The sequence below is a fragment of the Hippocampus guttulatus genome, chromosome 4, assembly GCF_054856545.1.
Source record: "Hippocampus guttulatus isolate MCC_2025c chromosome 4, RoL_Hgut_1.0, whole genome shotgun sequence".
In the NCBI taxonomy this organism is placed as follows: Eukaryota; Metazoa; Chordata; class Actinopteri; order Syngnathiformes; family Syngnathidae; genus Hippocampus; species Hippocampus guttulatus.
Window position 1 is genome coordinate 13,440,008 of NC_141264.1, and position 25,738 is coordinate 13,465,745.

General features: G+C 42.0%; 3 protein-coding genes across 5 annotated transcripts in view; all 3 read right to left on the reverse strand.

Annotated features, from left to right (window-relative positions):
- Window positions 1–1,781: 1,781 nt before the first annotated feature.
- On the reverse strand, window positions 1,782–12,611 carry mmp15a (matrix metallopeptidase 15a). The gene is made up of 11 exons (XM_086109236.1): window positions 12,272–12,611; window positions 12,005–12,133; window positions 10,482–10,630; window positions 8,447–8,566; window positions 8,063–8,376; window positions 7,566–7,727; window positions 6,556–6,932; window positions 6,233–6,371; window positions 5,072–5,222; window positions 4,868–4,983; window positions 1,782–3,686 (listed from the first exon to the last, which is right to left on the reverse strand). The coding sequence occupies exons 2-11, from the start codon at window positions 12,119–12,121 to the stop codon at window positions 3,217–3,219; spliced, it is 2,115 nt and encodes a 704-aa protein (XP_085965362.1). The 5' UTR covers window positions 12,122–12,133; window positions 12,272–12,611; the 3' UTR covers window positions 1,782–3,216.
- An 882-nt stretch (window positions 12,612–13,493) lies between these two features.
- Window positions 13,494–17,555, reverse strand: zpd (zona pellucida glycoprotein d). Its single transcript, XM_086109237.1, has 10 exons — window positions 17,434–17,555; window positions 16,305–16,356; window positions 16,120–16,230; window positions 15,440–15,648; window positions 15,197–15,354; window positions 14,503–14,617; window positions 14,298–14,425; window positions 14,010–14,193; window positions 13,704–13,809; window positions 13,494–13,615 (listed from the first exon to the last, which is right to left on the reverse strand). The coding sequence occupies exons 1-10, from the start codon at window positions 17,440–17,442 to the stop codon at window positions 13,494–13,496; spliced, it is 1,194 nt and encodes a 397-aa protein (XP_085965363.1). The 5' UTR covers window positions 17,443–17,555.
- A 1,744-nt stretch (window positions 17,556–19,299) lies between these two features.
- Window positions 19,300–25,738, reverse strand: part of nup93 (nucleoporin 93) — a 28,607-nt gene continuing 22,168 nt past the window's right edge. For 2 of the 3 annotated variants that reach the window (XM_086109376.1, XM_086109379.1), the window contains 10 exons: window positions 24,107–24,298; window positions 23,911–24,037; window positions 23,748–23,820; window positions 23,277–23,321; window positions 22,330–22,446; window positions 22,088–22,206; window positions 21,875–21,992; window positions 21,643–21,726; window positions 21,435–21,563; window positions 19,300–20,882 (listed from right to left, as the gene is read on the reverse strand). In XM_086109376.1, coding sequence (XP_085965502.1) covers window positions 20,772–20,882; window positions 21,435–21,563; window positions 21,643–21,726; window positions 21,875–21,992; window positions 22,088–22,206; window positions 22,330–22,446; window positions 23,277–23,321; window positions 23,748–23,820; window positions 23,911–24,037; window positions 24,107–24,298 — 1,115 coding nt within the window. In that variant the 3' untranslated portion in view covers window positions 19,300–20,771. The remainder of the gene's footprint in view (window positions 20,883–21,434; window positions 21,564–21,642; window positions 21,727–21,874; window positions 21,993–22,087; window positions 22,207–22,329; window positions 22,447–23,276; window positions 23,322–23,747; window positions 23,821–23,910; window positions 24,038–24,106; window positions 24,299–25,738) is intronic. The other variant, XM_086109378.1, reaches the window with a different exon arrangement.

A 25,738-nucleotide genomic window follows, 5' to 3' on the forward strand; every position in this document is an offset into this window, starting at 1 on the left:
CTGATGTATTGTAATGTTTACATCTTATTCAGATTTGTTTTGGAAACAAGATTTCCGATGCCTACTGGATGTATGATCCAGACATGTCTGAGAGGATGTTTCAGCACGAGTACACATTTCCCCGTGATGCTAAGTAGCAAACTACTTTAATGAAAGTTTTGAATAATAAATCATGTAAACAGCCTTTGAAAACATATGACGCTTTATTTTAATTATGCATCCTTACAGGTTCAGTTTTTGAGGAAATGCAGGATGGAGACCAGATCAACCGTAGCAGTATAGATTCTAATGCTATAAAAACACCAATGCCATTATTTATGCTGGAGACATTTCCTATTAATCCATTATTACTTTAGTATTAATTATTACATCACCATACAAAAGGCAACCTGGGGAGGCACCTTAAATATTTGACAGCTCCTACGGTGCTGATGTGAACTGAATTTTTACTATCGTCTATCAGTAACCTATGCTAACACAGTATATTCTGCCCTGTATTACACTCGTAATTATAGTAAATAATCATTCAACAAAAATGTAGGAGCTATGAATAAAAAAGACAAATTTCTCATTTCTCGATCAAAATACTTTGTTTAAATAACATTCCAATTTCTTCAAAAGATGAATTTGTATTTGTTAGCTCTTTAATCATGAAATATTTTACTCTCCACATAGTCAATCTATACACAGTAATATATGCCCTTTCACATTTTGAATTGACTAGACAGTAATACATGTGTTCACAGTACTTTTTTTAAAAAAATTAAATAGACATTTTTTGACACCTTTTGCAAAAAAAGGTGTGTGTGTCAGATCGAAAGACCTTAATCAAGTCCAGCAGGTCACCTTCTAAAGCTTCCAGTGCTTTGCAGGAGAAAGGGCAGTATAAGGTTGGGGAGGTTGCAGGTTGCAGATCCCATTATGCGCTCAACAGGGGATAAGCTGAGAGAACAGGAAGATGGCACCATCACTGGCCTCAATCTTAACATGTGGATAAAACGGAGGACAGACTGCATGTAAGGGCATGCTATCACAGAAGTAGTAGAAGAAAGGGAGTCAAACACACCAAGTGTGATTGTGACAACAGTGCGGAGAAGAAAAACAGAAAGCAGAAGAAAGAAGGCCGTTAAAGCTGCAATGGCTGATCTGTGATCGGAGCTCATCCTGATTAACTGTGACACAAAGACATACAGGAAGGGGCACTCACTGCATCAAAACAGACAGCATACTGTATGGTGCACATAAAATCTCCTACACTTCTTCATTCTTTAGCTTTGCAAGTGAACTTCATCCTATCCTCGCTGATTTGTAGCAGGTGGAGTGGTGTACACCCTGGATTGGTCTCCAGCCACCTGCAGTATAAAACCATCTCATTTAAAATGAATAAATAAATAAAAATGATAAATATTGCCCAAAACTTTGAATAGATGAAAAAAATCTTCACTTTTAACTGGGATAGACATCAAGCACCATAAAATTGCTCAATGTGCATACAACACACAGTAGAAGACAAAAGAAACTTACCTTAAGTTGTTTACAGGTTTCAGGTTACTTCGATAGTCCGGCTAAAAAATAAATAAATAAAAAATGAATTTGTAGTCATTTAGTCTGATAGAAAACACCGTGTAGTTTATTGCCATATGGATTAGGTCACTTTGTAGAAAGGGCTCTCTCTTGTGGTGGAAAAATATAATCCAGGCTGAAGAAGCCCTGGTAAGAAACCCTTGCAGTTAATAACAAACATATGTGAGGAAAGGGGTGAAAAAAACCTAATGGCATCCTTCTGTTTTTACCGGTGAATTTTATTGTCAATTTTCGAACAAAGTCCACACAGGAGCGTGCAGGCCCCAACACACAACATGCTCTGCATGCATGAACACTTTTGGAATATACGACTGGTCATACGTACAACACTACAAATTTTTAGTTTAAAAAAATCAATGCATAGGGAAGAATCCACGGAAAGCAAATGTGAATGAGTGGAGTCAGTGATTTTTGGCTTTTCACAGGGAAGAACAAAATCTGAAAATGAATACATGTGGGACAAAAAAAGTAGCGTGAGACTGGGAATTTGCAGAAAAGTGGACAGAAAGATGCAAGAGGAAGGGAGGAGTTGGGAGAGGAAGTCATCTCCTGCTAATGGCAACAAACTGGAAAAAAGAGGAGTGGGATTTGAATCATGTAGGTCAAGAGGCACAACGCCAGCGCTGCTCCTCCCTCTTTCTTTCTTTCCTTCCCTCACGCCTCCTATTCCAAGGAAAAAAGAATCTGGCCGACCCTTCACTTCACCCTCATCTCATTCTCTCTCATTTCCTCAACATTTTTATTTCTTCTTTTACATTTCTCTCTCCCTTCTTCATGCCTTGATACGACTAAATCTGCAGCATGTTGGCCAAATGGAAACCAAAGCCTTTTCTTCTTTATTCGCCACACACGGAACACTGAATTGTAATGGCTGCAGAATTCACTTTTGCTTTAAGTTAGAGAAAAGGAGTGATTTATTAAATACCACAAAGTGATTCTCAATGCAGCCTCGGCACATACGATGCCACAGTAGAACTCAGCTGAAATTGTTCATTTAGTGGTGGAGTCTAAATAGTGATCTTGGTGGGAGGAGTGGAGGCTGGAGCCCGGGAGTCTGAGTGCAAAAAAACGTGTACTGTATTATGTGCCTGTGTAAGTGGTCTCTAAACGTGTCTTCTCTCTTCAGCGGCATTTGAGATCATGTGATGTTTGGGCATGTGTTGTCTAACATTCCTGCGCTGCTCGGAGGACGACCCCGGCTCGTGTGCGTACACTTGGGAATGCTTTTGCATGCATGCGCACGCACACAAAGACATCTGCAAGGAAGCAACAGCAGCAAAACAACAACAAAGTAGGGAAACAACAAGTGCAATTGTCTGGCCTTAAAAAGATCTGTGATCATTGCGGACTCATTGAGAAAAACATCTGACAACACTGACCGAATCTCTGTATCGCAACAAATGATTGAAAACAGTCAATTGCTATTGCGCCATGTGTCTTTCACACTAAGGCTATGGCAGCTGAAAAAAAGGGATCTAATGAAGAGTACAAAGGCACGAGAAAATTGTGAACTAGCTCCACAGGCACTATTGTAACCACCTCACAGGTTGTTCGTTATTATGCATGGCTATATTTAGCCCTGCATAAAACAATCTTCCTACCAAAATAGTGCAGAAAAAAAAATTGTGTGCCTCACACCCAGTCCTGCAGTGAACGCTTGCAGTGCACCAGAGCCCTGGGGGTCTCTTTGTTCTGCAGAGTCCTGAGGATGGCAAAGATAAGGACCAGGATACACAGGATGAGCACCAGAGGCACCACCACCATGATCAAGGTCATGACCTTGGATCCATTGTCTGCCACCGTCACCACCACGTTCACGTCTTTGTCATCCTCATCTACTTCTGGGCCGTCGTCATCTTTTTCGGGTGCAGTTTCGTCGTCTTTCCCACGGTCCACATCTTTGCGTTCCTCATCTCCTCTGTCTGAAGGCTTTGCGGGTTTATCTTCAGCTTTGGGCTGGATGTCTGGGTCTGGCGGAGGCTCCGGGATGCCCACACAGCCCATGAAATCCTTGAGGATGGAGCGCGGGTAGCCTTTGTCTGCTACTGTCTTGTGGTTGTCAAACCGCCAGTAATTGGTGCCTTTGTAGAAATAGGTGTATGCTGCAAGAGACACAAATGGCATTTTGTGTTTGTGTGACTATTTATCAGGCCTGTGTACGTCTGTTACAAAGTTGATGTGAATAATAAAACTCAAATCAGATTTAATATCTCAGCCAACTTTGGGTAAGAGGCAGGTTACACCCTGGACTTGTCCCAAGACAATCGCAAGGCATATATACTGTAGATCACGGTTCTCAAACTCAAGGCACAGGGACCAAATCTGGCTTGCCACATCATTTTATGGGGCCCGCGAAAGCAAATCAAGTGTGTCAACTTGCATGAAAAATTTGTACCAAAATCCCATTTTACAGTAACTTGAACAACAGTTGAACAAAAGGTTATCTCTCTGATTTCAAAAGTAATTATCCATTAATTAGTCGAGGAATGTACGTGTAAGAATGTGAGGAGGGGATTAAACATTAAAATGGTTTCAGTCACACGCAGATTCCGACATACAGTATGGATATACACACAGTCTTCAGTTAAACTAACCAGCTTTTTTTAGACGCAGGAGGAAGCTGGAGTACAACCATGCTAAGCAAAAACTAGGGCCCACCAAGTTTTTTGAGTCCTAGCCTGTCTTTTTGTGGCAGGGTTTAAAAAAAAGGACTTATTGTCAATTAACTGGCCGATTAATTTTAAAATATATAATGCCGAAAATAATTTCATGTAATCAATCAATCTAATTCGGATTAACCGTCATCGACGAGAAGAAGGCAAACGTGAAACACGTCAACGAACAGGAATCATTTTCCATGACTATCTCATACTTGTAAAATAATCAATAGGTTGAATTCAAGCAGTAATATTTGACATCAGTATTAAAATAATTACATGTGATGTGTTGGTTTAAATGCGCTCTTAACCACTTGAATCCTTCAAATGGGCTCCAGATCCGCTCGGTGCATTTACAGCAGTGCTGCCGCAAATCTAATTTCCAAAGTGAAGCACTGGCAAGCCCTCAAACCAGAGAGCTCATTCTTCCCCCGTCTTGCCCTTTTCCTTGCTCCACTCGCACCAGCCTAAGCAATCTCCATTGACATTCAACACTACGCCGTAGCACTTTTGATTCCCTCCCTGACAACGCCTCTTGTTGCCCTAACTACTTTTGGACTTGTCTGTATTTGTTATGGATTGAAGCTGTCGTTCCTTTTTTAAATCCCATCCAGTTAATCATTTACCGCCATCATCACTGAGGAAGGCTCCTTTGGGTGAGGGAGGGATCTTTCCCCATCTACTGATTGGTTTTGGGAAGTCTCTGTCCGCTTTACGGGTCTCCTCATTGAATCTCCAGTATCTACACGGACAGATATTTATGCAGATTAAAACTGGTAAACTAGCTCATTTGCATGCGGAAGTCTTAAACGGGATTGTGTGTCAAATACCGGTCATCAGAGAAAAAGTAGGTGTATCCGTTTGGCTCCCACCAAACTGCCGTGTCGATGCCGTGAGCCGGAACTCCTTGACCATATTCCCGAATGGGCTGCGGGTATCCTGGCAATACATCCGCTTCTCTGAACACCCAGTATTGATCATCTGCAGAGGGGGGAAATACATCACATCAAATTTAAAAAGAGGGGTCACCTGGTGCTTCTTTCTCTGAATACTTCTTTTCCGAAATCTCCAAATGCATTTGTGCAATTAATCCCGGTTCCAAGAACCCCAAAATGATTCCCTGATTGATCAAACGATTGATTAGGAGGTGTGCCCCAATACTATTGCCCTGGTAGTCTATATCGTAGCCAGTTTGAGAGACAGCTTTCATTTGAATTTTGGGGAGATGCTGTAACAAGTTTCATGAAGAAGGAAGAGCAAGACTCTCTCATTGTGCTTACAAACTGAGAAAAATATTGAAAAATCTGAAAACTCTTTATTACAAAGTCTGATTATAACGGTGAACACTGTGCACATGTACTGCAATGGAGCGAGGGCTGATGAAATCTGTTCTCTCTCACGAGGCCGTTTGGGAGTCTGGACCGAGCCAGCAACAGCTGCCAAGCGGTGCCGTCGACGTCATTAATGACATCGACTAAACTTGTAACACACCAACATACACATACAGTATAGTGTCGGCAATGCGGCCGTAGCTACATGTGACCAAGTGTCAGATATGCCAAAATGACAGAATGTTGAAGCGGTGTGGAAGAAAAACACTGTCCCCACATTGACAGCTCAGTGCTTATTGTTGGTTACAGTAACTTATTGTTAATGTATGGAATTGAAATGCAGTAAGTATTGCATCAATGACTGGCAAGATTGAATTACTGTAATATCTTTTGAATTCAGGCTTGGCAAGAGAAAAATGCTGAGTTTGCACTATATCCTTTAAATCCACGCACAGATTTGAATATCACTGCCAATGTTGTCTTTATCGAGAAGCATTTAATTAAACGGCTCCTTGCTGGCTTCGCCCTGCCGGACAAGATTTCGCAGAAGAAAAACATTGGTCGAGTGCTTTTAGTAAATTGCTAAAGGACAGAATATGCTCATAAAAGAGTTAAGTGCACACTGCATAAACTAAGACGATGATACGACAGAGAATGTACCTTTAAAGAAGACAAATTTGCCATCATGGCGTTCATAAGCTGCATCAATGTTGTCGGGAAGACCAGCCCAAAAGACAGATATCGGCATGGGATAGTTGTCCAGGACCCGGTTCCTACGCACACGCCAAAACCAGCGACCCTGCACATATGACCAAACAATACTTGATGTCACTGCTTACCAGATTTTCGCATGTACCTGCCTGGCATTTCGGTTTAGTTGTGCGAGTTGAAGGAAAATGATTCTTTCTCTCAGATGAGGTAAAAAGTTATATTTTGATCATTGTATACAGATTTTACCAATCCAAACGTTTTATTTGTCTTACCTTGAACACAAACATCTCCCCCCTTAGAAGGGTCACAGTGTCAAAGTCCCCATCACAGATATCAGGGGCCTTGTTATCCGGCTGCTTGGGAGGGCGGCGAGTAGGTGGAGGGCGGGGCACGTCTTTTCTGAAGGGTGGCGTGAATTCGGGATCAGGATGGGAGGTGGTAGGGATTACGGCATGCGTGATCGGGGCAAAGGTTGGTTCGGGTTTGTGCGTGACATGTGGGCTTCCTTCAGTTGTGCTCGGGATTTTCGGTTCGGCATCAGTCGGGGGGGGGTGGGTGGGTTCGTCTTCCGGGGGAGAAGGGGAGGTGAGTAATGCACGTTCCGGATCACCACCAGAGGTGGAAGGAGCCTCAGTAATGCGAGGGGGACCTAGAAGAGTAAAAAAGTCCTCACACACTGAAAGACTGAACAACCACTTTTCCACAACTTAATTGACTGTGACTACTTTAAGGAAAAAGCTGCCACACTGGTTGCTAGGAGAGGAAAACACTGTTATATAATGAGTACAAACAATTGATGTTCTTACATACTTTGTTCGTTAGTATGCAAACACGTGTTGCCTCTACTTGTTATATCAAATCAATACGGCTTAGCATTCTCTTTACCTTATCCGTTTTTTGGGGGCTGAAAATACTTGACATTCTTCTTTCACATGTTTTCTCAACCCATATGACCTTGTAGATGACAAAGTTTTATAACAGGAAACCATCGCTTGAATGTCACCGGTGGCACATAAAACTGCACCCTCTTGCAGTGTCAGCCAATGATGAGTAATTTAAGCAACAAAAACGTGATTGTACATATGAGTGAAATCACATCCTGATTTGTTCATTGAATAACCATATAAAAGGGATAATAATGCAAATGATGAAATATTTAAATGTATCTTCACAAAACGGTATACGCTCCATGTTCCAAATATTTAAGTGGAGAGTACTGTAAGTAGTCATTTCTACATGTTTTTTGGACACTGAAGACAAAATTAAAGCATGAGCCCCTCACCATATATGTGCTGTATTCCCTGGATGTCATCCTCGTGCAGTGTGAAGTTGTGCGTGTGAATCCACTGGTACAAAGGAGCCATAATGGCGTTGGGGTTGTCAGAGTGCTCCAGACCTAAAGCATGACCAAGCTCGTGCACCGCAACAAGGAAGAGGTCAATACCTGTAGCATGAAGGAGGATCAAAGGATCAAAATTATGTGTAAATGCATAGGGATTTATTGAATTCACAGGATGTCACAGTTAACAATTATTATGTTGAGATGACGCATATGAAATGTGCCACAGGATGAAAGAGGAGCAAGGAGTTGAATTATACACAAAGTAAATGAATAATGGGGTGCAAATGGGGTTTGCACAAACGCTAAAATAAAAATTGAGTAATTTCAGAGACCAAAACCCTGTGAGGGAGAATTGGGAGGCAGACATGCTAAACACCATGCATACCATTAGCTTGCTCTACTGGTTTGAAAACATAAAATAAAAGCAACCCGCTAACCTTGGTGGTTTGGACTGTCCAAAGTCCAAGGCTCATCTGCATCAAAGTGTGTATCCCCGCCCATTGCAGGCCCGGGGTAGAAGGCATGGGCCAGTGAGCCCCCCTCGCCATCAAACAAGGACATGTCGCCATGGAAACCAGAGGCAAACAACAACAGGATGTCCGCGAGCTGAGCCTGGCTGCTGTTGCCATGCTGAGCCGGTAGTTCTTGGAAGGTCAGCGCAGTGGCCGTTTGCCACACGTCAAAAGCTCTGCGGATCGCATCATAGGTCTTCTGCGCTCCCAGGGAGTGCGGGATGTGCTGGTCCAATATACTGATACATAGAAATGTATTTCATGGTCGATGCATTGCACTTAATAGGTATGTGTGTTCGTGCAGTATACCTGTAGGAGATGTGGTCCTTGTCCCACCGTTGTCCAGTAACAGCGTAGCGTCTCCTTCTCGTGCCATCATCCAGATCGACTTTTTTGTCTGGCAGACCACATCGAGGTCGACGCATGGCCCTACAAAGGCAGAGATAGCACACACATACATGACATGAACCGATTTTAGCTGGACATTAGTGCATCATTTTAACCTGTGGAAGTGAGAACAAAACTCGAACAAAAATGAGACTTTACAAATGACTCTGAAGGAATCAATTTATACACAGGACCCAAATGGCACTGAGACTCAATCACAGGGATCCTTAAACAACCATTCACATTCACACATATGGACAATTTTGAGTCTTCATTGAACTTAACATACATTTTTTCGAATGTGGGAGGAAGCCGGAGTACCCTGGAGAAAATCCACACAAGCACAGGGAGCATATGCAAATTGCACACATTCAAGATTCGAGCTAGAGACCTTTCTCGACTGTACGTCAGATGTGCTAACCATTAATTTGACGTGCTGCCCTGTTAGATAACTACTGAATGGGAAAACAGCATTATGACTGGCAAGGTGACGATGCCCGAATTGGATGTCGCTGTACAGATTCTGCACAGATGGATTTAGACAAAATCTGAGGTGAACCAATTCCGCCGAGGTGATACAATGGAAATGTCCGCATTGACCAACCTGGCCGGGTTTTGAGAAGGACCCGTTAACGTGAAGGAGTCTTCCTGCAATGCTTTATCTTATTAAATGGACTCACACTCTTCTAACAAACATGATGCCCACGCTGCATCCTTTGCAGCCTGGTCATCCTGGAAGGGGGATTGCCCCATTCTGCAGGTCCTTCTTCTCAAGGTTTGTTATTCTTCCCCAGATGTTTGTTTTTTAATCCTTGCCCTCCTGTGGAGTTAAGCTCGTGGGCTTGTGAGGCCCTTTGAGACTCCTTTGTGATCAAGGACTATACAAATATATTTTACTTGACTTGAAATAAATGAAAAATAGCAAAAGAGGACATAAACCTGGCTATGTTCCGTACTTAATCTGCCCCCAAAATTTCTTATGTTCTTGTTTATATTTAGCTTGCATCAATACATGATGGGCCATTACTATTTGATGTAAATAAAAATTAATCAACGCATCAAATGAGTACATTCGCCTGACTTCCATGCTGGCAGCCTGGGTTCAGTGACAATGTACATGTAAATGTGAATGGTTGTCAGTCTCAATGTGCCCTCTGATTAAACGGGCCACCAATCCAGGATGTAGTCTGCCTTTGGCCCGAAGTCAGTTTGGATGGGCTCCAGCAATCCACCCCCCACCCCCCGCAACTCTGAAGAAGAGAAGCAGAATATAAAATGGATGGAATAATAGTAGTCATTTAATCCATTACTGTATTCTGCTTTGTATTTCTTTTTAATGACTGACTTATTTATCAGAATGGAGGTGATTGAAATACTACTTTCACACCCACCTAAGCACTACAGTGATCCCTCGCTACTTCGCGGTTCGTTTATCGCGGCTTCAGTGCATCGCGGATTTTTTCAAACATATGCTTTTTTTTTTTATATACATGGAGTACAGTACTGTATATGTTGCTCTATGTGACTCGCTGTTGTTTTGCAGCTTCTCGCGGACCATTTGCGGACTATATATAAATATATACCTGTATATATATATTTTTTACCTGTATATGTTAATTGGTCGCTACTTCGCGGACTTTCGTTTATCGCGGATGGTTTTGATCCCCATTAACCGCAATAAACGAGGGATTACTGTATATGTGTAATTGCCTTTATGTAACATCAACTGCAGTTGATGGAAAAACAATGGCAACAAATCCATGATCTGGGTACACTGCCAATCAGTGTTGCACAAAATACAATTCAAAATGTGGCATTTCACTGTAAAACCTCTCCATTACAAGACTAGTATAAAAGTGGGTGCCACGAGATGTCTGGAATTAGTTTGTGGCCACTGTTTGGAATGAAAGTCTTTGAGAAGACAGCCACCCGATACAGGCACAAATAGGGATCTTACATGACAGTGGCGGCATCTGACTTGCCGGTCACCTCCAAGCCGTAGAAACGCTGCATGTCACTTATTGCTTGGGACAGGATCTGGGCTGACTGCATAGTGGACATTTGCCTGCTGGCTTGGGACAGGTAGCCAAACTGACGAAGCCACGCCTGCAAGGTGATAAAAGCAAGCCATCAGCAACAATGTTAATCTGGGAACGCAGCCATTACTTAATAACTGGACAATCCGAAGAGGAAAAAGAAAACAGATAGAAACCAGATGGTCTCTAATAATATCAACGCATTCCTGCGCCTTCGCTGCAGTGACTGCCAAAAAAAGGATGTACACAGATGTTAAGCAAACAAATGAAAACATTCCTCAATTGTGCTTGGGCACCTCTGTGGTCATGCTCATCGAGGACCAGGAGTTCACTGACAGTCCGCTGCAGCACGTGAAGCCACGTAGTTAAGGAAGCAGGACGACTGCTCCTGTCTTTTTAGACGTGCCTTTTTAAAAACAACCTCCATGGGGCTTAAAAGCAGCACAGCAAGCGTTTCCTTGACATGGCAGAGTCACAGGACTCAAAATCTAATGCACACTGTGCACAGCATGGAAGCAGCAGCACATATACAGCACACATAAACTAATCTGAGCACATGGACCTGAAATATTATGCATAGACGGCATGATAGTGCAGGTTTACCTCGAGACTGGGGTGACTACTTATTATCCACCAATATGAGCACAGATGAGCAATTAAGTTTAGTTAAAATGCCCTACACGTTACTTGCAACGTTTGACCCTTTTTTGGCCTTACTCTAAGGCAAAGCGGTTGTCTGATGTGACTATGAATTGTTAAATGGGAAGAGTCAAACACAACCTCATCTTCATGAGTGGACATGTGTACAATTATGCAAGCATTGTTGGGTGTTATAGTAATATTAAAGGGTAACCTCCATTCGTCTTAATTTGACTGTATGATCTTTTTTGTAATTTTAGCAAGATACCTTTTATTTCTTTGCATTGCATTCTTGTTTTTTTCTTTACTTTTGTTTATTGTAAATGCTTTTAAATGTATGTTTAATTATGTGAAGCACAGTGAGTGTGTGAAATGAGCTCTATAAAGCTGCCTTGCCTTGCCCTAAATTGATATTGTATATTTTACTTGAGAACAAATATACAGTATTTCTTTAAAATCGATTACTCCACTTACTTATATATGGAACAAATAAGATGCATAATACTTTGTAGATAATCATCCATAGTATAACGGTGAAATTTCCTTGATTCAACCTTTACGGATTAATATGGCTTGTTATTTTTCCAAACTGATCTCCGACTACGAGGTACAGTCTGGTAGAGTAGCCTAAATATTCATTTACCGGTAGACGTAATTACGCTTTTCTCCCAGAACAGCACTTTCCACAAGCAAATCCTAAGTGAATTGTTAAATGGTATGAAAGTCAAATGGCGTGCATGCTTGGAATGTCGTGACGCAAGTTAAAAACACAACTTAGAATTGACGAAACTGGACCACAACTAACCTCTGCATTGAAGTCGTCCTGCTCCGGCACGTCCGCCGTTGCATTGCCAATGAACAGAGAAAGTAAGTAGACCGAAGTGATCAGGATCTGAAATCGGGGTTCTTGAGCTGAGATCATTTTGAAGATCCACTGTGGAGTGATGGAGGTACTGTAACAAAGGAACTCTTCTGCCAGCAAGGAAGGTATTGAGGAAAACAGCGGCTAGTTTCCACGTCCCCTCACATTGAGACAAGCAGTGCCACCTGAAAAACCTCAAGAAAAGATTACCTTCACAGTGAAACTGGAGCAAATTGGTAGAACTCCAGAGGTGTGTGTGGTCCAAATTAAGATGGCACTTCGTCCTTATGTTGCCCAACAGTGCAAAACTGACAATGATCTCCCTTTGCTCTCTGCAGCACACTTGCAAGCAAAAATGGGAGGTCAACTTGAACTCTGACTTTCATTGTGACGAAAATAATGCAGCCGCAAAAAAAAAAACCGCCGAAGTAAAAATAAACCTGGCAATATCTTTCACGCGTGGAGCATACTCGTAAATAAAGACGAGGTCGCTATAAAACAAAGGAATATGCGATCAAATAATTCCGAGGTTGAGAAGCCCACCCGCTCAAAAACAAGGCATAACTGTCGTGGAGAGCAAAAGGCTACGATATCCCACATCGTCCTCTGCTGGCTTCTGAAGAAAATACAAGTCAATATGAAGCTAGACTGCTGGCATGTTAAAACCATGGGATACAAATCCTCTGGTGCCGAACCGTGATTATGCGGCGCTACACTGTACGTTAAAAGCCCCACGCCGAATTATTTTCCCAAGACTTGTTCACGACTCGACTTTACAGGTTTTTTATCATAATGATTAACAAAGTGGACCTTTTCCTCGAAATTGCTCAAGCCACCCATCCCATTGTCTATAGTGCTTGTCCCCATTAGAATTGCTGGTGAGCTCGGAGCCGAAACCTGTTCCAACCAACTTTGGGCAACAGGCAGGATACACCATGTACTGGTTGCCAGTCAGCGGCAGTGGTGCAATGATAGATAAACTTCAAAGGGAAAATCAAACAGAAAATCTGATAGGTTTGACTGACAAAGGGTTTAGCAAAAATAAAGCTCTGGTGTTATTTCTTTACCGACATTTGGAAAGACCACCCCTCAGGGGGCACAAATTTGTAGAAAGGATATTGTCATCCCCTTCCGCAATAACACGTACAGTAGGTTTTCCAAGTATCGTAGAAGCAATGAAGATCCATCTCACAAGACATGGATGCAAAGAAGCCAACGTCCATATTTACAGAGTATACACTGATGCATGTTATCAAAACCTGATCTTGCCATTGGTTAACAGTAGAAACCTTTAAGGGGGAAGACAATAATCCAAAAGTGTAATTAAAAGAATCTCAAGTTGTGTGCTTGCCTGTGTAAAATGACATTTTTAGCCCTGCATGTGGTGACAATAAGCAGGATCAAACAATGTTTTTACATTTTATTGAAATCATCAGAGCTGCTCAGTTTGTACAATCTTCTTACTGCCAGCTCTTGCCACTGCGATGAGGAGGGTGAGGATGAAGCCCACAGCCCAGACACCTGCTACAGGGATCACCACCGTTGTCACGACACCTGTAGGGGGGGACACATGCATCTTGGGTTATCTCCTTAACAATTAATAAAAACCAGAGTAGGCAGTGATGATGTAATGGTGACTTACTAGACACAGGTTTATTTGGTGTTTCAATTCTGATGGGTCCGTATGACAACAGCCCTTGGGCAGCGTCGACTCGCACTGCTTCTCGCTTCGTGATGGATTTGCAGTTCTATAAAGACAAAAGCTCCATCTTTAGTTAAAAAAAAAAAGACAGACATCCTCTCATTGCATTTTTCCTCACTATAACTCCCAGCCCCCCCCGCCGCCACCACCACCACCACCACCACCACCACCACCACCACACACACACACACACACACACACACACACACACACACACACACACTAGGATGACAGTTAGGAGCTCACAGGTGTGCAGGATATTCTGTCATCTGGGTCACAGAGCTGCACGGTGCAATGCAGATAGAACAAGTGTGGCTCTACTGTGAAGCGGAACATGGCGAAGCTGTAGTGAATGGTGGAGCTCTGCCCATTAAGGCCAGACTCTCCCTCGCTCAGGCTGTGGAAGGCAACCGTGTCATCGGTCACACACCTTGACAGAGACACCGGGAAAGAGGAGTCACAATCACATTGACACGAGTTCACTTTTGAAGAGACAAGTCAAGCGTGATTATTTCAATGCAGAGATGTTTTAACCCATTCAAAAGCAGGCTGTGAACCAATCCCTCCGAGGCATTGGCTTGCTGACTCTGTGTGGCCCAGCAGTCATTGATGCGAAGGAGGAAAAAGTCTGCAGGCTCCGTCACGGTGATCTCAACATACACCTGAGCGCATGGCAAAGGATATTCAAAACAAAATGCAGAGTGATACGGGCAGAATTAAGAGTGAAGCTGGAGACTACCTGGTCCCCCAGCTCAACAGTGGGGGCACTGCTGAAAGCTGTCGTGTAGCTATGATCCGTGTACAACATCATCTGTATGGTCGCATCGAGCTCATCGACACGCACCATCGCCTCACTGTTTGTGTGAGCCAAGCACAACTCAGTCAGGTAATTAATTGCTCACCCAGTTGAAAACTGTTAGAACACGTGTAGTCTTTCTGCACACAAGTCTCTCCAACTGTATATTGATGAATAACCTCATAGCCACTGCCAGCAGTGGCTATGAGATATATAGAATATCCCCAAAGGTGATTAAACTGTCGCCATGACAACTAAACTTGCTCCATCCACTGAACATGACAAAGAAATGGTAGAAATTTATAAAGATTAGAGTGAATTAAATGATTCAGATGACCTTGACTACAGACCAAATTGGGCCACAGTGGTACTATAGGCATTAGTGTTGTCAGGTGGGTTATATCTAATCATCCATTTTCTCTTGCACACATCTTCATTCACGTCATGAGCGAGCACAACTGGCAACAAATCACAGCCTGATAAAAAGGCCAGGATGCTATAGTTTAAGGCTTGCTCAAACCAAATTATACATTGACAGAAGCGTGTTAGTTTTCATATATTTGCTAACCCAGGACGTTTTGGCAACACACATGGCTCTATGAATAAGAATGGGAAATGAAAATGAAAGTGATTTAACCTGGAAATGGGTTCAACTGGAAAAGGCAGGCTGACTGTTCTGATGAATGGAAAGATGCATGTAAAATCCAGTTTGATGACGGGATCTCTGATGATGTTTCCAACGGCCTGAGGCTCTGATTGAAGACTCAGGGTGTATGTGACATGAGTGAAGTTTTTCTATGAAAAGAAATATGAAAATGATCAAGTGAGCAACTGTCGTATTCAATAGCAGTCAGTATTACACTTTGGAGCGCTGACGCACCTCAAGCGATTTGCCTCCACATCCGATGTATTCATTTTTTGCTACCTTGACCATGTAGTACGGAACTTTGTTGATGACCTCCCTGTATGCTTTGCACGATCTATTGGGCAGGTGCAAAGACGTGACCGGCGTGTTGTAATACATGAAGAATTCTTCGCGTGCTCTGACTCCCATGTACGTCTTGGTGCACAAGACTTTGATGTGTGCATCTGTTTAAAAGCAAAAGATTGTTTTTTTTTTCCTCAGGAGGTACAGTACAGTTGACACTGAGCAGTGAATAGGATGCTGATGTCTCCGCCATATTGAATGTGACAGCCATTCATTTTCTGCTTGGCGAAGCATCAACCATTTTAACAGTCCAAAACAGTTTTTCGGAGATTATAAATGAATACCGACTGTTTTTTTAATGCATTACATGTCTTAATGTAATATAAAATGGGCCACATGCCTTCTACACAATATCACCCTGTTCGAGTTAACAGACCCCCGTCATATTTCTGTATAGATAGACGGAAACCCCTGTTTACTCGGCAGATCTGCCAGAACCAAGGAAGAGCTCATGTACCGCAGCAACAGGCCGATTTTCTTAATGAGACATCAAATGTCCAGGAGTATATATTTCTATAGCCCAAATGATGATATCATGCAAAAATAAAGGCGAGAGGCGCAACCAAGCCTACCTTTGCCACAATTGTCATCATAAAATCCTTCCACACACTTGCAGGTGCTCTCGTCTTTAGACAGGACGCACCTTTCTGGGTTGGTGGCGCAAATCTCCACGTCGCAGATTCCTGCTTATACATAGCACATTGGCACAAGCTAACATGCTCATTTCACATCTTACTTTGCGTTAGTTACGAATTACCTGTTACTTGGTGGTGCGTGAAGCCAAGAAGCAGCAAGAGGATAACAGCCAACTGCCGTGAACATGAAATATTTCTATTTTAAACTTCAAAAACTGTCGTATGTTATGACTCATTCTAGTTAGCATTCCAGGTGAACTAGCTAGCTAGCTAACCTCCCAAAAAAGTACCACATAAGGCAAATTCACACCTACCTGACAGTCGTTTAAAGTCATTTTTGTGCTATTTTTTCCGTAAAAAAACATATAAAGCTTAATTTCAAAGCTTTTATTCACGGTCAAACGGGGCCGTTTAGTTGTCACCGTCTTCATTACTGGACGTCCTGCAATTAAAAACACCTGTGGTCTGTCGTAGCGGTAAACATGCTCAATTTAAGCTCATTTTGACTTTTATATTCTTTCATTGTTTTGTATAACCATTTAAGTTAAGGTTATGAAACTTGTTTTTGCTCAAGTTGTACTCACTGTAAAGATGTTTTAATCGTTTTTTAATGTATTTAAATACATATAAATAATCAAGGATGAGCTGCCCCGTGGGTGATTAGAATTTTGTCCGTTAGATGTCGCCATACTATCGCGCTCAAGATGTAACCAAACTGGAGAAAATGTGATTGAGTGATTTTAAATTCAAACTGGCATTTTTGATACGTAGTTTAGCTTAATCAATGAGGCACAATCCCTTTGAAATATTATAAATACCCCATTAACAGCCATCCATCCATTTTTCGATCCGCTTTATTCTCACAAGGGTCGTGGTGAGTGCTGGAGCCTATCCCATCCGTCTTCGGGCAGTAGGCGGGGGACACCCTGATGGATGTCCCCCGCCTACTGCGATTAGCCAATCCCAGGGCACACAAAGACGGATAACCATCCTCACACTGACACCTAGGCACAATTTTGAGTGTCCAATCAGCCTGCCATGCATGTTTTTGGAATGTGGGAGGAAGCCGGAGTACCCAGAGAAAACCCACACAGGCCCAGGGAGAACATGCAAACTCCATACAGGGAGGCCGGAGCCGGGATTGAACCGACACGCTAACCTCTGGACCACCGGGCCGCCTACCCCATTAACAGAATACTATAATTATTACAATACTAATAAAACCACCGCCTGGGCTCAAGTCAAACTCACCCGAGGCATGAGATAGCAATCTTTTTCACACCATTTTCATACAACCTATGTCACTTGATCCATCCATCCATCCATTTTCTGATCGGTTTATCCTCATGAGGGTCGCGGTGCGTGCTGGAGCCTATCTCAGCTGTCTTTGGGTAATAGGCGGGGTACACCCTAATCTGGTTGCCAGCCAATAGCAGGGCACACTCTACCACTTAATGAAACATAAAATACCTGTCTATTTGGTCGCCACTAATGTCTCCACACCACATTGTTTCACCGTTGCCTCGCTGTGATTGGTTAAAAGTAGGAAGTCAATCTAACATTCCTCCACTGTACTTGGCCGAATGTGCTAGACCAGGGGTGTCAAACATACGGCCCGCAGACGGGAACCGGCCCCCAAGAAGGTTCGATCAGGCCCACAAGATAATTTAAAAGTGAAAAAAATGCATAAAAGACACAGAATTCATGTTTTTAATAAGATGCTATTCATGGATTATCCGTTAGAGGCACACTGTTTTCTCCTTAGTTTGTAAAGTGTTGGCAGTGATTGCATTTAAATTTGATATGCACATGTGTAAATGGTTTAAAAATGCCTTTCTTTATAAATGTCGTTTCATCTTAATTTTAAGATTACTATATTTTTCAATACCAATTACTTGTTAAAGTTTTGTGCCTTTGTACAATCAGTGGGATCAGTTGCAATGTATATATGTGAATAATAAAAGTAAATTGCACATGTGTCTAAGGAAATCTCAGGTGTTTCATGACATGTTTTGTAACATTTTCCTAATGTTCTTGTGCGTCACTATACCAAAAACAAAAGAAAGACATGATATTTTGGTTATTTATAGCGGAATATAGTATAATTTTAGTGGTCCGGCCCACTTGACATTTACTGAACCTGTATGCAGCCCAAAATGTGAAATGAGTTTGACACCCCTGTTTTAGACAGAGGAGTTTGTCATGATGATTGGCTGACCTTTTGGGGCCCAAAGAAGAACTAGCAACAGGTGAGAATCTTTTAGGTAACCAGATACGGGATGCACTTTTGTCAGATTGAACAGAAGCATTTCGAATGTATCACAAGTAGACAGGTCGCCATATGGCTCTGGTTGGAAAAGACAGCATTCCAAGGGCATAGGATATGTATGCCACATTTTGTGTCACATGCCCAGAGGCTCTTGGGGCCATTTTCCCAGACACCATCATTGCTTGTCTTCCATCTGTTTGTGACAGGAGCAGAAGAGTTTGTGATTAATAGACCGCTAGTGAGTGACTAGGCAGCTCTGCAGGTCAACAATGGCCAAAGTACAAGCGTGAAACACTCAAGCATCATCTTCCACTATCATGCGCTTGTGTGCCCTAAATAAAATTTAGAAAAAAATTAAAACCTTGGATTTTTCTCCATTTGTGTGCACTATATTACATAACATTGATAAATAATAGATTAAACAATTCTGTTAATGTTTTGCTAACACTTAATTTTTCATTATTACACAGAACTAATCTGTTCTATTCTGCAGAGATGTGGGATTTCGATTCCGACTCCAGCCTTCCTGTGCAGAGTTTGCATGTTCTCCCTCTGCCTGTGTGGGTTTTCTCCAGGTACTCTAGTTTCCTCCCACATTCCAAAAACATGCATCGCAGGTTAATTGAGCACTCGTCCCTCAGTGTAATGGAAAGTGCGAATGATTGTTTGTGTGCCCTGCGATTCCCTGGCAACCAGTTCAGGGTGGACTCCGCCTACTGCCCGATGACAGCTGGGATATATTCTAGCACGCCCGCAACCCTCGTGAGGATAAGCGGATTAGAAAATGGATGGATTTTAAATGACATGAAAAATCAAGTAAGACAGGACCAAAAAAAAAGTCAAATAAGTAGTCGGTGACATTTTATTGACTCCCATGAAAAAATTGTAGTACGCACACATTAAAAGAAATAAGTTTATCCTTTTTTGAAATCTTTATATGACACACAAAAGGAAAATATAGGTCATTCCAAAATTGTGGATCTGTCGGGTTTTTTTTTGCAGTTGGTCCTCGTTGGCAGTGGTGCAGTGCCACCCTGGTGTTGTGAAATAGCCGGCTTGTAGGCGGTCTCTGTCCTCGGCCTGATTCACAACACCAGCTGGGGCACACACACCTGAGGGACACGTCTTCTGCAGTTGCTGCTGCATGATGCTTGCATCAGTCGAGCGGAACAAGCTGGATGGCGCCAATCAAGTGATGTAACTAAACCCAGGCTTATGCATAAAAAAAAATACATGAGTATGAATATAATTGAGGCTATTGGCTCAGTCGGTCTGTGGCCCCAAGTGAACCTCACGTGTGTATAATATGTGGAGCAGCACTGACAGAATGAGCCTCCATCTGTGTTCTCTCAGGCCAGACTGAAGGACACAGAGTATGGAACACACAGAATAGTAGAGCACATAGCAGGCGCGATACTGCTTCCCAAAATGAAGGCTGTCAGCAAATTACACATAACTCTCAACACTGTCAAAATACTATTGTGTGTATGTATGTACAGTATGTATATATATATATATATATATATATATATATACACACACACACACACACACATCTATATATTCAAATACACATCTAGTGGACAGAATTTGTTAAAAAAAAGATGGCTGTGTCCTACAATAGATCAAGAATAACTGTCAGTCTGTCACCATCACTCATACACCAAGAGCAAGAACTGATAACATGCATTATGCCTCCTCAACAAATGTTTGTAAGATCTATACAAATGAAAATAGCGAATTCTTCATATCTTACAATTTTACTCGCAGATTTCCTTCTTGATATGAGTATGAATAATTCCAAACTAATTCACAGTTTTTCAAAAACAGTTCTTCGGTTTGAAAACTTATTCACGAGGCTAACAACATAGACCATGTTGCTTCGCTCACTGAGTGCATGTAAAACATGTTTGAGCCTGGGGCTCGTGTGGGGGAAAAAAAAACTGTGCTATGGTAAAAATGTAAATTGACCAGAGATTTCACAGAAGGATGTCAGAATCTCTTTTTCTAGAAACCCAAAATGCATGCAACCAAATAAAGCAGTGAATAAATCAAGCAAAATAAAAATGTGAACGGAACAGAACAACAACTGAAAAGTACTTTTTTTAATTCCAAACAACTGGCAGTACAAATATGAAACAGTACAATGGGGAAAGGATCAAAAGATATAAACTAATGATAGAAACACAAGATACGCATGCAAACACAAACAAAGCATGTTTGCCTCATTAAAATGAAATGATGAAAATGAGAGTGTGGTAATCGGTGGGTGTCACCAAAACGACCCCAGGTTGTTTATGATTCTGTGTGTAGTGATATCTCAGTTCATCAGCAATTCCATCTGCACCAGTCTGGCATTGGTGTCTCCAGCCATGTTGTAGGGAATCATTCCAGCGAAGGTGATCAGGGCTCGTGCTTGACCACGCAGCTGCTGTGATCATAAGACATCAAGTGAAGATTACCGCACAACCAGAGCTTGATGGGATGTGTAAAATCAACAATACCGTTTGGCATCGGTTGATTAGCAGATTAAAAAAATACCCAAAACTTCATATGGGTACTTGAGGAAATGTCAGAATGATTGATGATTTATTTGTCAAATATGGATTATTCTTTTAGTTAACTTACTATACCAATTTTAAGTGGTTGAAAATGGGGAAAATATGTGAAATACGTAGTCCTGGAAGATATATACAAGTGCATCTCATTATAAAAGTTCATGTAGTTCAGTAGTTCAAGACCAAAAGTGAGAATCATATTTTATTTATTCACTAACCAATTGGAAAAATGCCTTCCAGACAGCCAATTCCTGCCTAATTTCCATCTTGAAAATCATTTTGGATTGCTTTTATGCAATGTTCTGAGATTATGAGTTTTTTTTTTTTAGCTGTAACTCATAATCAACAAAATATCAAAAGAATGACATTGTGAAGTTTCAGGTAGAAAGTTACTGATGTGCTTCCTAAACAGCTCACAACCTCACCGTGTCTCTGTCATCCAACGTCCTCTGGGCTCGTCCCTGTGTGCCAGCCGGCGCCCCCTTCAGACGCTTGTACTGCGTGAACAGGATGTTCATGGAGGCTAGAAGCACCTCTGACAGGTTGTGACGCACCTACAGAGGATGAAGACCATATATGTCTCGCATCTCTGAATCACAATGTTTCTATTTTCATTCGAGAGCTCATCATCACCTCGTCGCTAAAGTTCCTGAAGGCAGCTACTCTCTCCTCCACACTGTCCTGGCTGAGGGGCAGAAGCTTCAGACGCTCCATCACCTAACAGGCAGGGATAACATTAAGGCCATGAACCTCACTTCATCTCGCTCCTTATCAGAGCTACGACACTTCAACATAACAAATGCAGCGATTATCTTCTTTCTCCTCGCAAATAAGTGGCAAAAACAACAAGTTCTGAAGCACTCACATTATATGCGCGATCGACATGCCCTGCATGGTACTCATCAAAGAAAGTCATCAGATCCAGAAGCAGGTAGAAAGTGCTGTCGACAAACTTGTCACCTGCTATCCCTTGTGAGCGGTACCTGTAAGTAGAGACGAAAAATCATCTGCTTTAATCCTTTCTATGAACTTGAAAGGATTTCAAATCATGCATAATGTAAGTTTCGTGTGTTCTGACCTCTCCGCAATGGCCACTGCAGTGTTTTTTAGCCTCTCCTTATTAGACTGAGGAGCGCTGACCTGAGCAATGACAGGGCTCAACAACCTGTTCATCAGCTCCAAAACCTTGTCTGGATTCTTCCCAGGGCCAAGGTGTGATGACGCAGAAAACACAGAGAACACGGGCAAAGGGAAACAATAGGAGGGTTTAAATTAGCGCTGCTCTGGAAGAAAGTGTGACAAAGACGAAGGTGTCCTCACCTTGGCCAGCTCATAGAGTTTGACGGCTTCCTCAAACAAACCCTTGTTTTCAGCTTCCAAGGCCACTTTACTAATGATAGCCCTGGTGTCTCCAGCGAACTTATCAATGACCCCGAGCTGGAGAAAGACGGAAGAAAAATCAGGTGCTGGTGGAATGGGGACATCTTGATTCGATACGCTACAAGGAATGTGAATCATGCCAGGAGTATTGATTGTAGCCGAGGACCTTTGAAATAGGTCGCCTTCCTGAAAGGATGCATAATAAATTATAATATTGTGGAAAACTTCTTTCATCAACGGGGTAGGACTAGATAAGTTTTTTACTTCTTCCTACTCCCTTGAACATAACTGTGTTGAATGAAGACTGATTTCTTTCTTTTTACTATTTTATCTACCTTATTTTCTGTCAAATTATTACTGTATATGTTTTATGTTCAATAAACAAATTTAAAAAAAGAAAAATATTTCAGCAGTTCACTTCAAAAGGTGAAATTCATACTGTACAGATTCACTGCACACAGATCTTACAGCTAACTAAAAACCAAAATTCACCATTGCAAGAAATTCTAGTGTTACGTAGGAAAACATTTAATGAATCCATACAATGGAAGTTTCACTTTTTGAATTGAACCCCTGCAATAAATGAAAACTTCGATCCTAATTATATTTATTGAGAAGCATGTGTCCTGTTCTGTATTTCATGTTCATCTGAACTGTTCAACAGTCAAATTAAGAACATTTAGAATTTCAAGAAAACATTCTGAGCTGTTTACGTGTATCTTAGTAGATAATGAACACTGGTTCATCATAGAAAATAAAATTAAATAGCAGTCAGTTGAACACACAGTTCTTTCAAGACCAAAAACAAACGGGCACACTTCAAAAGGTCAATTGGACTTTAGTTACTCAAGGTGAGGAAAAATTCTGATTTTAGGAAATGTTCTTACCCTCCTACTCCCGTCCTTTTCCAATCTTCCGAGTAACATATCAAACTGCAAAGGACAAAGATAAAACATTCCCATCAAATTAAGATGTTGCTCTGAATACATATTTTGGTGGATGTCTAAACAAGTCTGGTATTTGGAAATGATTTGTGAATGCTTTCCAAAGCTATCAATTCAATCTGCCTAAAGGTGCACAGTAATTAAAGCCACACCCACTGCAACATGATTCTGAAGAGGACTTTGATGAACTCAGTAATGCCACTGGAACTTATTTAATATTTTCATGAAAGTTGTCCCATTTATTTTGGTTTTCGGGTGCGAGCATTATCCAAGAGAGTTACTGCAGATGAAAACTCATTTTTAGGCTTGCTCGGGTATGTTTACTGCAATATCAAACAAGTCAATCGGTTGCCTTGTGATCTATTTGTCGTTAATTGACCAAAAAAACATGTTGGAGGAAATTATGCAACTTACCTCACGACTCTCAATAACAAGTTCACTGACACACCGCATGAACATGTTCTCCCCCTGGCTGTCCTTCTCATTTCTGCAGATAGGTATTGCATGTGTTCGAACACATTTTTGACTTTTTTTTTTTATATTTGAAGGGAAAAAAAGCAAAACTGAGTCAAATTACCGTAAGAAGTAAAAGTACTGCAGGGCTTCCCTTGGATCCGTGGACTCAAATTTTCGAGTGTAGAGCATGAGCAGGCGGATAAAGTTGAGGCGGCGCACAGTCGGGGGGTCGCCGGGCTCTTGACTCACTACACATAGATGCCAATTGAAAAACCACGTTGTCTTTCCCTCATCCGATTGTATGTTCTTATACTTACGCAGCTGAGCGCTTTGGCCAGAGGACTTCAGCAACAGCCGTAGCTCATACAGCACCAATGCCACGTGTACGGCATGACTCCGAAGTCTCTCAACACGAAACAAAAATGCCACGGCAGCCTCAAACTGAGCGGTCAGGAATAGGACCTGGAAATACAGGAAAGGCTGCTGGCTTGCGGAGAAATGGGATTCTCCTGTTGGATGAAAGAAAAGAACATCAAAATGAAATAAAAACCTCTGCCATTCTTAAAACAATGGAATAGTCGTGAAATACTTGCATATATTTCATGTTCCAAAATAAATTCTAATGTAGTCAGTTAGAATATCATGAAAAGGTAGATTTCAGTAATTATACTAAAAGTAAAACTTTTGTAATGCATACACTCATTCAATACAGACTGATAGATTTCAAGTGTTAATTCATTTTAATTTAGATTCTCTGAGGCATCATAGTGGGCGTGCTTCAAAATGACCACGCTTCTATCTTAAACCGTTGTATTCTATTAATTCACCACGAGGTGTCACTAAATTCTACACACGGTACCTTTAACAACGAGCGAATGCTTGATTGTAACAGAACGAAGTGGAAGGAAGGAAATACGATACAGAAATGGCGGTATTGTAAGTGCAGCGCAGGCTTCAGTTTTCATACGTTACAATAAAGTAAGTAGCATGCTGGTTCCACATCACTTGTAATGAGCGCAGGGAAACACCCACGCTCGGCAAATGAGGGTGAAAACAGCCTGCTTCCGTCAAACTCTGCAGATGGACCCATTAGCCGCACAGCGAAACTCCAACATTGGGAACAATAGAAACGCAATTAAATGTGGCACGGCTTTAAATTTACTCAGACACAAAAGAATGTCTAATTTGTTCCACGTAAACAGTACGAGCTATACTTTAGAGATCTAATAGTTCATATTCTGACAGTCTGACTATGGCAACTAACATGGAAGTACAAGACTTTAGAAAACATTCTCGAATGCACAGGTACTTAGTCATCAAGTTTACTTTTTAATTATAAGGCCTAATCCTCTTGCTGCCTCCAAGTTTGAGGAGTAGAACAGGGTGGACTATGTCAGCCATTTTATAGGCTTATCTCAGACTGGCAGCGGTTTGGTTCAAAAAGCACCGTGCATATGAGAGAGAGAGAGAAGAGAGAGAGGGCGAGAGGGAAAAAGGATGAGAGAAGAAAGATAAAGAAGGCGGATGTTTTAGAAGGAGCAAACGTACAAATGGAGGGTGTCAAAAAAGAGGGAATGGATGGTGGAGAAACAACAGAGGACCTGTGAGAGGACTGAATGAAAATGAAGGATAACCAGAGTGAAGAGAAGGACAGAGCACAGGATACAGAGAAAGAAAGACAGTAGAGGCCAAGCGAGGCGGGTGAGTTCTGGCAGAAACGGAGCAAAAGAGAAAGCTCTGGGATCCATGTCCCGCTGTTAAGCAAGATGGAGGACAACGGGGAACATGGCGCCAGGCAACTGAGGGAGCCGAGGCACCGAGGGAAAACGGAATGGGGCTTGAAGCTGCACTTCCTGCTGAGCAGAGAGGGCGCAAGAGGCAAAGAGAGAGAGAGAGAGAGAGAGAGAGAGAGGGTGAGGGCTATTGAGCGCAGCCCTCAATCTTATCAG

Coding starts and splice junctions, on each gene's coding strand:
- mmp15a (XM_086109236.1), bottom strand. CDS start 12,121: ATGATCTCAGCTCAAGAACCCCGATTTCAGATCCTGATCACTTCGGTC. Junction 6,933..7,565: donor GGGAATACAGCACATATATG/GTGAGGGGCTCA, acceptor TTACTCTTCTAG/GTCCCCCTCGCATTACTGAG. Junction 3,687..4,867: donor CTTCCTCAGTGATGATGGCG/GTAAATGATTAA, acceptor TGTCTCTTGCAG/CATACACCTATTTCTACAAA.
- zpd (XM_086109237.1), bottom strand. Junction 16,231..16,304: donor CACGCACCACCAAGTAACAG/GTAATTCGTAAC, acceptor ATGTATAAGCAG/GAATCTGCGACGTGGAGATT. Junction 15,355..15,439: donor GTGGAGGCAAATCGCTTGAG/GTGCGTCAGCGC, acceptor TTCTTTTCATAG/AAAAACTTCACTCATGTCAC.